The sequence below is a fragment of the Daucus carota genome, chromosome 7 (genome assembly GCF_001625215.2).
Source record: "Daucus carota subsp. sativus chromosome 7, DH1 v3.0, whole genome shotgun sequence".
Classification (NCBI taxonomy): domain Eukaryota; kingdom Viridiplantae; phylum Streptophyta; class Magnoliopsida; order Apiales; family Apiaceae; genus Daucus; species Daucus carota.
In genome coordinates, this window is record NC_030387.2 from 12207239 (window position 1) to 12219761 (window position 12523).

Sequence of the window (12523 nt, forward strand, 5' to 3'; positions counted from 1 at the left end):
AATATAATGAAATTTAAGGGCGAAAAAATCAAAAATAATATTTTTACAATACTATATAAATTTCGGAATTCAGGTTTTGGATAAACTCGAACAAACCCGAACCCGATCCGAAACCCGTGGATTTGGATTTGGATTTGATATATGAAACCCGATTGGATTTGGATTTGGATTTTAAAAATAATTTGGATTTGGATTTGGATATCTCAAATATCCGAACCGATCCAACCCGTTGCCATCACTAGACAAAATCAACACCTTTAGCATAATATTTTTATGAGAAATTGACTACAATAGACAATGAGACTGTCATAGAATCCTCTACAATTGTAATAAAGCGTAAAATTTGTTCGAATTACATTAGGATTATTATTCATTTACTGCAATAAATGAAAATTTTCTCCGACTAATCAAATTTATCAAAGGAGTAAACATTTGCTTAAATTCAAATGTTTTACTATTGAAATTTTTACGAAAAACTTGTATCAACATTGTTAATATAAAAATGTATTGACTATAAAAACCTATAAAAACCAGTCATATGTTATTTAATTTGCATGATTTTTTTAAAATCGGATATGAAATTTCACAAATCAACACCTTTGGATATATGCTAATGCTCCGTGTTACATCTAACACGGTTATTAATGTACTTAATATTCAATAAGAAAAATGCTTTTCAAGTTAAATAAAATGGTTTTATACTCTAACATGCATTATATATTACCTGCATAAATTATGATGCTAATTAACTTTTATTCAGACAATATTTTATTAAAAATGTAAAATTTATATATTGCTTTATATAAGGAAAATTTGAATTTTATTTATCATATTTTTGACTTGGCTCATTCGAACATTGTATCCGGTAGACTTATAAGAACGAATAAAATATATGCACGTATAAAATCAAAATATAATATATGTGTATCGTCCAAGATAGGGGTGCCCATGGGTTTCAAAACCTGACCTAACCGACCCTACCCGACCTTAACCGACGCTAACTCAACCCAAAAAAAAAAAACCGAAAATTTACTGGGTTAAAAATTATAAAAAGCGGATTAAATGGATTGGGTTAGGGTTTTATTAGTTTTTAAACGACCCAGCCCAACATAATATTTAATCATGCATTGCATCCCTGTCTTGATACAATTTACATAGGTCTCTTATATTATATATTATCTATTTTGAAACTCCGAAATCTATTATTTATTTATTTTTGAAAGCACACATATTTTTATGAATTTATGTATTGTTTCAGAGAAGGAAGTTGATGACCTGCAGAAACATGTTAGTTTTTGTAGTTGCGATTATTCTTCAGCTTGATTTGTAACTAGTTAATTAATAGTTTCATTTTGTTTGTTAGCCAGAATGGTCTAATATCGACTAAATGCTCTAATACCAACATTTGCAACAATTATTCCACAACAAAAGGAATGAAATTTTGTTGCCGAGTAGATAATCCAGTTAACAAACAAATAATGTAGCCGAAGAAAATAAAGAGGTATCCTAGCTGAACCAACCCGACCCAAACCGACCCAAATTGTAACCGAACCAAACCGCAGAAAAATAAACTAAAGTTTAATTGGGTTAAAAATTATTAAATCGAATAAAATGGGTTGGGTTAGGGTTATTGGTAAAACCGATCCAACCCGACCAGCGAGCACCCCTGGTCCAAGAGTGGATGGTTACTTCAATTATACTAACAATAATTTGTCCGCGAATTGATGGTTACTTCAATGATATTAACAATAATTTGTCCCGGGTGCAATAAATATTTTAATAGTTTTAAATAGGTTCTCTATTCACAGATAATATACTCTGACAAGATTATATGTATGTGTATATATAGACACATATAAATACGGGGTGGTATGAGTGTTATACTCGGTTGGGGGCGATCAAGGAGAATAAAGCTCGGACAATTCCCTTTTGGCAAAAATACTAATCAATTTGAATTTTGCACATAATATGAGGTGTAAAATGAAAAAAAAAAATACTTCCACATATCTGAACAATTTTCATTATTACGACAACTTATAGATAAATTAATTATGTCTCTAATGATTTATGTCGAATTAAAGCGATAACACATTTATAATTAAAACTCAAATAACTATATTAATAAATGAATAATTTGACTAAAATGATATTTTTTTTCGTTTATTATATAATACAAACAAATATATGTATAGATTTGACTGATATATTATAGATTATCATAATTATATGAACTGATTATTATATAATACAAACAAATAAATTGTATATATATCTAAATAATTTTCCCACAATTATATAATATGGAACATATTATAGATTATCAAACAATGGAATTTGATATACAATAATTATTTGAGAGATAATAATATGGTAAGAATATGTAAAAGATTACAAGATAATTCATTTTAGAACAAATATAATAATGTTATCGACGCTTCTGTAAAAATACTTGGCCAGCAAAGTAAATTAGATGCTGTATTCATACAATGTATATAACTATTGCATATAGATTATTCTAGATTTCTTTATATAATAATTTTTAAAATAAAAATAGGTAGAAAAAAATCATAAAATTTAAGATATTTGAACAAAAGGGGAGAAATGGAATACAAATATTCACATCAAATCAAATATTCGCAAAAGCGGAACACACAAAATATTTGCAGAGTACATTCGATTGCGTCACGATTTCTCAGTTTCTTACATAACCCAGAGAGCTTATAATCAAAACCCTTTTTCATTAATCTACACACAACACGAACACATAATTTAATCAATCTGTGTATGTATAGACAACATACATGCATTTGATCAAGTGTGTCTGTGTGTGGGTTCAAAGAGGGTTTCTAATTGAGTACAAGAATTAATATTGTGTTTGTGTAATAATCTTGTTTTTACTGTGTGTTGGCGTGTGTGATATGTTGGACTTTAGGATTTAGGGTTAGGGTTTTAGGGTGGGTCTTGTTTGTTTAGTGGGTAATGGCTGAGTCTGAGCTTGAAGAAGGTGAGGCGGGCTGTTATTACAAGGATCATGTTGATGTTGATGATAAAACTACCTTTGATAAGGACCTTTCTTACATTGTAAGAATTTTGTTCTGTCTTGTTGTGTTTGATTGTCAATTTGTGGGAATGTGTCATCTTTTTTGTCACTTAAGTGTTTGATGATTTTTGTAATAATTTTTGTTGGTTTCAATGGGTTTTTTATGAAATGTTGGGGAATTTGGGTTTTTGTGTAAGCACAATTTGGGTGAAGTGCATTCGTGATTGTTATGTACCCAGGGCAATGATGTTTTTGGTGCATAATCTGTATGATCATTATTAAATAAAATGAGTATTTTGGTATTCGGGTTTTTGGTTCTTGATTCTGGAAAAAGGGTCATGATTGACTAAACTTGTCTGGGTTGTAAAGTTTAGTTGACTTGTGAATTTGGCGATATGATATCTGCTTGAATATAATTGTTATAGTACTTGATATAACTACTTGAAGATTGTATTTTCTTTAACTTCTTCTAGTATAATTCAATAGAAAAATTGGATATGTCAAGTGTGATTTGTAAATATTTAAGCATTGGGTGACATTCAAATCATTTTTGAATTTATTATATGTATTGTTGTTTTAAATATGGATGCTGATAATGTGAACTCAAGTTCCTATGCTGTTCAGCAAGTCATTGTTATTGTCATCTCATCTCATCTTTGTTCTTATTAAAACATCTGAACTTAGATCGTTCCAGTTGCGCAAAATATCTTGATGCAGAAATAGTTGTTAATTATTGTTATTTTGTTTCTTACAAGGATGAAAAGCTCCAAGATGTGCTTGGACATTTTCAGAAATATTTTGAAGACGGGGTTATTGTAGAGAGTAGAGGTAAGCGCGCAATATATGGTGTCTGAATCTGCATGAAGTATAACTATTATTTTATAACTTAAATGTGTATAAATCGATGTGGTTGGCAGGGGCTGCCTTTGGTGGCTATGGTTCGTTTTTGCCCATGCATCAGCGCTCTCCTTCAGTTAGATCTGACCCAAAGACTCCTCAGATCTCTCAGAATTGCGACCGACCAAAGTCCCCCAACAATTTACATTTGGAGGTATATGCAAACACTACTTAGTTTTTATTCGGTATGAAGGAGAAATATATTCTGGCTTTAAGTTAGAATTGAAGAACTTATTTCACTCGAGGATTGTGGATTTTGTTACCATACAGGGTGTGCCAAAGAATTCTCTGGTGCCCTCAAAAGTTCCCCCTTCTTTTAAGGATGGAAATACTCCCCTTGCACTGCCTTTGCATGACCAGAAGGCCGCATCTGTGGATGGTACAACCAAATTAGATTCAAATCTGTTGCGTCCACAAGCTGCCGCTACAGTTCCAGCAAGACATGAATCTTCTTCAAAAAAGCCTGGCGATCAGACTGACCACAAAAGAATAAGGTTGCGAATCAAAGTGCGTTCTGATAGCTCAGCACAAAAAAATGCTGCAATATATAGTGGTCTTGGCCTTACTTCGCCCTCTTCTCCAACAGTAAACAGTCCGAAGGACAGTGGCAGGGACCCTTCAGAATCATACTCGACTCCTGTTGAGTCTCCTTCCAAAATACTTCAGGTAAGGTTCTTCTACTGCTTATCACATTAGCATGCACTTTGTAGTTATATAATTTGACTTGTGTCGGCCTGTTTATGCATGGACCAGTGCATGACATCATTTCCGGACACCGGGGCCATGCTGCTCTCGCCTCTACATCCCAGTCTATTGGACCTGACAGCCCAGAAAAATCGTCATGCTAACACTAAGTTGTATATTCCCATTAAGGTCCAGCGAAATGATTCTGCAGTGTCGGTGGACAATTCAGCTTCCAAAGCAATAAAAGACAGGAAAAGAAAATTAGTTGGTGGGACTGGAACTGTTGAGGAAGCCAATTACGGGGTCGGTGTTAATTACGTGAGTAATACGATCTCCCCTGCACAGAAACATAAAAAACTTGAGCCTCCAGAGGAAAAACAGCAGAGCTCTAGTGACTTTAAACTTAAGTCACTATCTTCTCCAGCGTGCAACAGTGGTGAATCTTCAAATTGTGTTTTCAGAATAAATCAAGCTAAAAGGGAGGCTAAGAAGGATGTTCCTCCGAAAAAAAGAATTCTTAAAAAGGATTGGGTTGAAGACAGAATCTGTGAAGAATCTGTGAAATTAAAGAATGGGCGTGATGGTGCTAAGTATGATCAACAGGAATCAAAAAGTGGCTTGATGGAGGGAATCAGGGTTCATGGAACAAAGAGTTCTGAAAAGAATATTTCAGATGATCTTATAGTACCTGGCAGGGCCAAAGGTGATAAAATTTATAACTTGTCAAAAGATGAGCTTGATGCATCCAAGAGGGAGAAAGATACTAATACTAATGTGAATAATCATCCGAAACAGAAAGTTGGGCCCATCTGTACACAAAATAAGGACGACAGATTAGGACAAATTGAAGGTTTAAAGAAGCTTCCACTTCAAGATAAAACAAAGTTAAAGGGAAGACAAAGTGATAGTCAGTTAACTTCACATCTGATAAATAAAAGATTAACGTCTGATAATATATTACGAAGCAAGAAGAGGCTCCAAAAGAATGTCGCCAAGCTTCCTGCTGGCAATGAAGATATGCATGACTTGAGATTTCAGCGCAGCGCTAATAAAATGGATCCACTGGAGAGGTCTTTACTTAATTGTGTGCGAAAGGATCTAAACACTGAGACGTGTAAAAAAAAAGATGCTACAGATGATATTGTTCATTCCCAGGGACAGGCTTCTGAGTCGGTTGATGAATGGGTTCAGTGTGACAGTTGTGACACGTGGCGTCTTTTGCCACATGGTATTAAATCAGAGCAGCTGCCTGATAATTGGTTGTGTAGCATGCTAGATTGGCTGTAAGTTTTTTCTGGACCATATTTAGCTTTCAGTTTCACTTAATTAATTAAATGTTAAATGAGTATCAGTAGTAGCTCATATGAAATATTCTGACTGGTTTCAAGTTTTTTAATGACTCGATAACATGTTTTACCTTTTCCTCTATCTCCTTTTTATGTTTGATGCTTAACGGCTATATTAATTGCTTCTTTCTTACTTGTGTATTAGACCTGGGATGAATAGATGTGATATCAGCGAAGATGAAACCACAAATGCTGTTCTTGCATTGCGTCAACCTGCACTTCCACTTCCTAAGAGTGACAGATTTGAAAGTCATGTTGATCAACTCGCAACTGGAGTATCTTCCACGGATGTTCCAAGTTTTAATCAAAACCTTGGTATACATGCCACGCGTAGCCTAGGAAAGAAGAAAGATACAGCTAAAGAAATTTCCACAGCAGTTAGCAGCTCCGGTGTACTTCAGACTTCAAGCCTCAGGAAGAACTCACGTGAGAACATGAAAAGCAGATTCATAAATGACATGAAGAAACCTCTCTCAAAGGCTAACTTGATTAGTGAGTCTTCAAAGTGTCCAGATATCTCATCTGATTCTTCTTTAGGGAGGTCTGGATGCAAGCAGATAGATGAAGGTATATTTATTATTATTTTCGAGATATATTGTCATGACAGTGTACTTTGGTGTATAATGTAGCTGATAAGTTTAATATTAAACATTAACAGGTGCTCCAAAGCCCAAAAGACTGAAGTTAAAGAGGGATTCTGATCAAAGCGGATACAGGACTTCAAGGAGAGTTACGACTGAAGGTGCTGTTTTAAATGAGGAGCATAGGAATTCTTTAAAATGTGGGATTTTTGCTAGGATGGGTGTCGGTTCTAGTGCTGGTTTGGCTCAAAGTGCAACTTCGAACAGTGCACAAACACATAGTGAACATCTTTATGCAAAAGATGGAAAATTTGAGGTGAGTAACAGGTTACCAATGTCCATGAAAACAGTGAGAGACAGTTGTCAGGGTATTTCAGGTAGTGGTTCTATGGGGATTGAAAAATACAACGAAGGTCATGGGATGAAGAGAAAATTGCAAGATCGACAGGATAGTCAGGATAACTTAGAGACATTTTGCAGTGAGAAAAACCTACCAGCTGGCGATTACGTGAAGGAAATGAAACCTCTGGTGTCTGTCACTGAGGGCCAGGAGTCCAGTGCTTGTCGAGGGGATGACAAATTAAACAAAAAGGGTAAAGTGACCAGAATCATCTTGTCTGGTAGTAGAGATAGTTTAACAGCTAGAAATGGCCGGCAACAACAGAAAATTAGTACAAGCTGTAAACCTAAGCTTACCTTAGATGATTTAGCTAAATTAAAAAAGGATTTAGGATGTGAGCAATTGTCAGCTGCAGCCACTTCAAGCTCTTCAAAGGTTTCAGGTTCTCATAAAAGATCCAGTTACCAGAAAGTAGTGTCACCAGTGGAATCAGTTTGTTCATCTCCTCTGAGGTCCTCCAATCTCGCTAAAGTTTCATTAGCAAGAAAAGGCAGTTTAGGGAACGATTGTGCCAATACTTGTGCTGGGGGGCCCAGACAGTTCCTGGAACAAGGAAGTAAGCTTGACAGGAACCAAATTGGTGTAGGAAGTAGAGGAGAGGTGTCAGGTGTGTTTCAGGCCGAGTCTCTTTCATTTCCCAAGCTAGAATGCCAGGACCATGATGTAAGTGGTGAAGCCGATTCTAGTGTTAAACCTGTATATAACTATAATAGCAAGAATTTACTTACCAATAACGAGGATACCTTAACACAACACCAGCACTGTCTGACTGATGTGCATTCCTTAAATGATCATCAAATTGGGGAGAGAAGGAACACTATACATGTTGTCAGGAATGATACATTTCTGCGAATACCTGGCGTTGATTCCTCTTTGTTATCAGAGGACATAAACAAAAGTTCATACAATGCTGAAAAAATAAACATGAAGCCCTCAGGTATATTGAGTGATCAGGGGGTCAAGCCAAATAATGATGAGGATACTGTCCTCAGGCATTCTGGATACAGCCAAGGAGATACCAAAGTGAAGATGTCTGCGCAAAATTGTTCAAGTGAGAAGTCCGTAGACCTGTGCAGATTAGATAAGAGGAGCATCCATGATGATAAATCCTGGGATGATTTTACAAAGCCAAGCAATTTAACTCGATTAGAACTGAGGCATGAGAAGAAAGAGGCTCACCCACAACCCGCTGGCAAGCCGGAGACACCTACTCATGTTCGTCAACCGGCGTCTCTATACCTGAAAGGCAGTGGTCTCGATACTAGCTCCTCTATTGAATGTCGTGGTGTATCAAAGGTGTTACAGCAGCATAAAAATTCTGTTCACCAAAATGGAGCTCATCAAGTTGAGTGTAATCATGCCGTAGATCAGAGTTCGTACGGGGATATTGGTAAATCGAAGACTGTGAAAGGCTACAACGGCGGGCAAGCTGCTAATGATGTCTTGAGAGAAGCTGAAGATCTAAAAGGCCACGCTGATCATCTCAAGGTTTGTTTTTTATATTGCTTATTTTTAACATTTATCACCTCCCACCGTCTTGATCTTGACATTGTTTACTACTATGTATTGAACTGCATCTTATTGCTTTCCACAATTTAAACATTAAGTTTTTTGTTTTGTTTTCATTTTCTGTAGAAATCGGGGTTCAGCTTCGATGGCATTATGGCAAATTTCCAAGCTGCCTTGAAATCTCTTTTGGGTGCTTCACTTTTGGAAAGTGCACTTTCTAAAAGTGGAAGGAGTAATTGTGGGGAAATTCCTCAAGTGCAGATATACAGTAGCAGTGCCAAACTTTTTGAGTAAGTAGGGTACACGAAATATTGTTTATTTTGATGCTACTGATGGATGAAGACTACTGTACTGTGGATTTCATTCTCTCTTATATATATATAAATATATATTGCTGCAAAGCTTGTTATGGAACTGTGCATGTGGTTGTTAAAGTTTGATGAGAAACTTTGGCTGAAGTTTCTGATGCTAGATACTAAAAGCTGACTTATATGCATTCGAAAAACTATGTCTTATATAAGAGTTCTAAAGGGTTTTGGAAATTTTTGTGGTGGTTGGTAGGACCAGACTCCACACAATACTATCTTATGTTCACGTCTACATGTTATTATCTCTATCACAGTATTGTAGGGAAGTTGATATTATATCTTATATTTCATTGATTTAAAAAAAGAAAAAAAGAAAGAGGATTCCCACTAGCCATATTTTACATACATATATTTTTGGCATCGTGATGATATAGTATCAACTCAGAGTATTGCTTAATTTAATGCTATTGTCTGTGTGAAGTGGAAACTAAATGTAGTCTGGACGGAGCTTTGGATAATTTTTATGTTTCTTGCTAAGTTTGAAGACATTATATATTGATGGAATTTGTAATTGTAAAAGGCACTTATCTTATACCTATGGTGCTTGTTGTACCATTGTCTAAGAATGTCATATATTCTACTTGAAGCGATCCTTCCCTATATTATTATATCATTGCATGCTTTATTTCTCCGTCTCCTCAAGCTGATAGTACATGCAGGACCTGTGCCCAAGATTTTGGGAAACATGATGAAATGTATGCTGCTGCTTTGGCCTATAAATGTACAGAGGTAGCATACCTGAGGTCACTTTATTGCAAAACTTACATTGCTGACAAAGATCGATCCGACTTGCAAGCAACTCTGCAAATGCTTCCTCAAGGTATAATGAAGATTCAAACTATGGTATGCTTGACATACAGACACCTCTTGCATAAAAAACTAGCTTTGGCAGTGTATTTCACCGTCTTAGTTATTGTTAATGATAGTTAACCATCTGAACTCACTTATAGTAGCTTTACAAAAAGGAAAACCACAGGAAGATTAAGTGTCTTATAAGTAATGGAAAAACATGTCTAGACTATGTCACCGATTGATATTTCTGATTTGTCATTCTGCTCTTTGGTTTCTGATTGAATTATGTACTTAGGTGAATCTCCTTCATCGTCGGCATCAGACGTGGATAGTTTGTACAATCAAGTAACTATGGATAAGACTGCTTTATTTAGGGGCATGGCTTCTAATGCTGCAAACCATGTTACTTTTGTGCAAAATCGTCACACTATTATTCGGCTGCTCCAGTATGTAAGTTAACTGTCTCAATGTGTGCTATCCAGATTGCATGGCTTATAGGTGTTTAGTACATTGGTACGGGTGGGGTGCCTCTAGCCTTCTTTGTTGTAAGATAACCTACAGAAAATTGATAACCAATAAGTGTGGGCATGCAAGCTTTTCTTAACATCCTCTCACAGAAAAATAAAAATGAAAGCATACTCAGTAAGAGCATCTCCAACGGAGAAAATCCTTGGCTAAATTCTTATGTGTTGTACTATGAATATAAAAATAGAGTAATGTGTCAAAAATTGCTCACTGCAATGGTCCTTTCCCCTTAGGCACCTATTCTTACGTGTCATACCATCAATAAAAAATGTAGAGGGTGCGTAAAAAATGGCTCACTCTGATAATGCAAAGTGAAAACAGAATGCATAGGTCCTTTTAGGTAAAGGTTTAGCCAACCAAGCATGCTAGAATATATTTGTTGAACCTCTAGAAATGCTATATTTATTTAGTGAACCTCAAGAAACTTTCGGTGGAACTCCACATCATCTATTACCATAATAAAAGGATATATTCTGTTTATATTATTTTACTATTTTAATATATAGTCAATCATTATAGCCGACTTTATTGTGATACAACACCGTACCCGTGCCATGAGCATATTTCACTTAATAATAATTTTATATTATTTTAGCCCTCATTAGAGATGCTCTAACTATATTCCCTATTGTTGTCCAATAATCAAGTTCCAAAAATACTGTAGTACCCTTGCAATTATAGGAGTGATATAGAGTTGCAATAGATATTATAGACTTTCCACATAATGTCATGTTTTTTTTGTATTCAAGGGAATGAAAGTAGATAATATTCAAATATAAATTGTTTTACAGACACACGACATGAGTTTGGCTATGGAGGCATCCCAAAAGTCCCATGTAGCATTTGAATCTGCCAATGAGATCTTTAAGGCCAACAGTGGTGCCACTGCGGTAAAAAGAGTTTTGGACTCTAGCTTTCAAGATATCGAGGAATTCACTCGTTTGGTTCGGCTTGCAAATGAAGCTATATGTAGTAGTCACATCTAGGTGTTTTTTGAGGATATAAGTAGATATATAAAAATATTTTAAAATCATATCAATTCTTTTTAAATCAATATTAAATATATTATAAAATCAATCTTATTGATGAGAAGCATTTTTGTTAGTTGTAAAACAATTTTTGTTGTAATTGATTTCAAATTTTTGAAACATAATTTTCAAGTATTTTAAATAGGAACTACATGGGCATGTGCTTTTTAAATTACGCATTTTCTATACGTGATACTCCCTCCGTACCACCCATTTCTTATCGAATGGGTTGGGCACGGAGGTTAAGAAATATGTATAAAGTAGTGGAAAAGAGGAAGAAAAGTAGGTAAAGTGGTGGGACCCATCAATTTTTAATATATAAAAAGAAGATAGTGGAGTAAAATTAGTGTGAAAAGGAAAGAAAAGTGGAGAAGTGGTGGGACCCATTGACTATTTTTGGTAAGTTTTGAAATGTAAAGAATTGGGTGGGACACCCCAAAAAGGAAAGTGTAAAGAAATGGATGGGACGGAGGGAGTATCATTCTTGAACAGCTAAATCTATGATTTTGTTATTAATATTTTAAAAAATTACTATATTGATCATTAATTTTTCAAACCAATTTGATTGAATTTCAACATAAAAACAAATTGCCAAGCTAATTAATTGATGTACAAATAATATCTTATAAATGTTGTTTAGAAACAGAGTAGAATTAAACCAACTTATGTAATTTGAATTTGTACAATCTTTTTTATGAGATTACTGTCAAAAAACCCATTAACCTTTTCACTATCTTGGTAATCAACCAACAATGTTTTTTACCAACAAGTTTAAAAACTATCTTTTCAATATCATGCAAAAAAGCGGTTAATGAACTAATCATGATTAATGACAATAATGTGGCAAACCAAGATAGTTCACGTGGCACGGAAAATTAATTAGCCTAGTTAGTTTGTCAAAATAACCAACAACCTCATATTGTCAAAAAAAAATTCTATTCAATTGTTTTCATTCAAAGTAACCGAGTACGAGTATAATCACAGTACAACAAATTCTATTGCATGCTATAAATTCATAAAATAAAATTAATAAGATAAAATGCATAAAATTTTCAAATCACTTGAACATAAAAATTCATAAATTCCTTTCAATCATTCGAACATAATATCCACAAATTCTTTCAAATCATTCAAATTTGAACCAAAAACTTGTCATTAGGACAAATTTTTACATTAAGATAAAAAGATAAAAATGTGATGTTTCCGGTGATAATCAACAAATCAAACATTCTACTAATTGAGTTGTGAAGCTGGAGGACCATCTTCCGATGAAATAACAATAGCAGGATTCGAAGTTTGAGCTTGAGCTTGAGCTTGAGATCCTCAATAGAATCATCCCCCCATCCTCATTAA

General features: G+C 34.7%; 1 protein-coding gene across 1 annotated transcript; it reads left to right on the plus strand.

Annotated features, from left to right (window-relative positions):
• The first annotated feature begins 2631 nt into the window (after nt 1-2631).
• On the plus strand, nt 2632-11317 carry LOC108193466 (cysteine-tryptophan domain-containing zinc finger protein 7). The gene is made up of 11 exons (XM_017360131.2): nt 2632-3081; nt 3796-3868; nt 3958-4091; nt 4208-4603; nt 4691-5904; nt 6113-6534; nt 6626-8436; nt 8584-8747; nt 9485-9645; nt 9913-10067; nt 10934-11317. Exons 1-11 carry the CDS (start codon nt 2980-2982, stop codon nt 11126-11128), a joined length of 4827 nt encoding a protein of 1608 aa, XP_017215620.1. The 5' UTR covers nt 2632-2979; the 3' UTR covers nt 11129-11317.
• Nucleotides 11318-12523: the final 1206 nt, after the last annotated feature.

Bases quoted from the DNA above. Each gene is read 5' to 3' on its own strand.
- LOC108193466 (XM_017360131.2), top strand. From the start codon at position 2,980: ATGGCTGAGTCTGAGCTTGAAGAAGGTGAGGCGGGCTGTTATTACAAG. The intron at 4,604-4,690 runs GTAAGGTTCTTC...TGCATGGACCAG, and splicing joins CTCCTTCCAAAATACTTCAG to TGCATGACATCATTTCCGGA. The intron at 8,748-9,484 runs GTAAGTAGGGTA...TAGTACATGCAG, and splicing joins AGCAGTGCCAAACTTTTTGA to GACCTGTGCCCAAGATTTTG.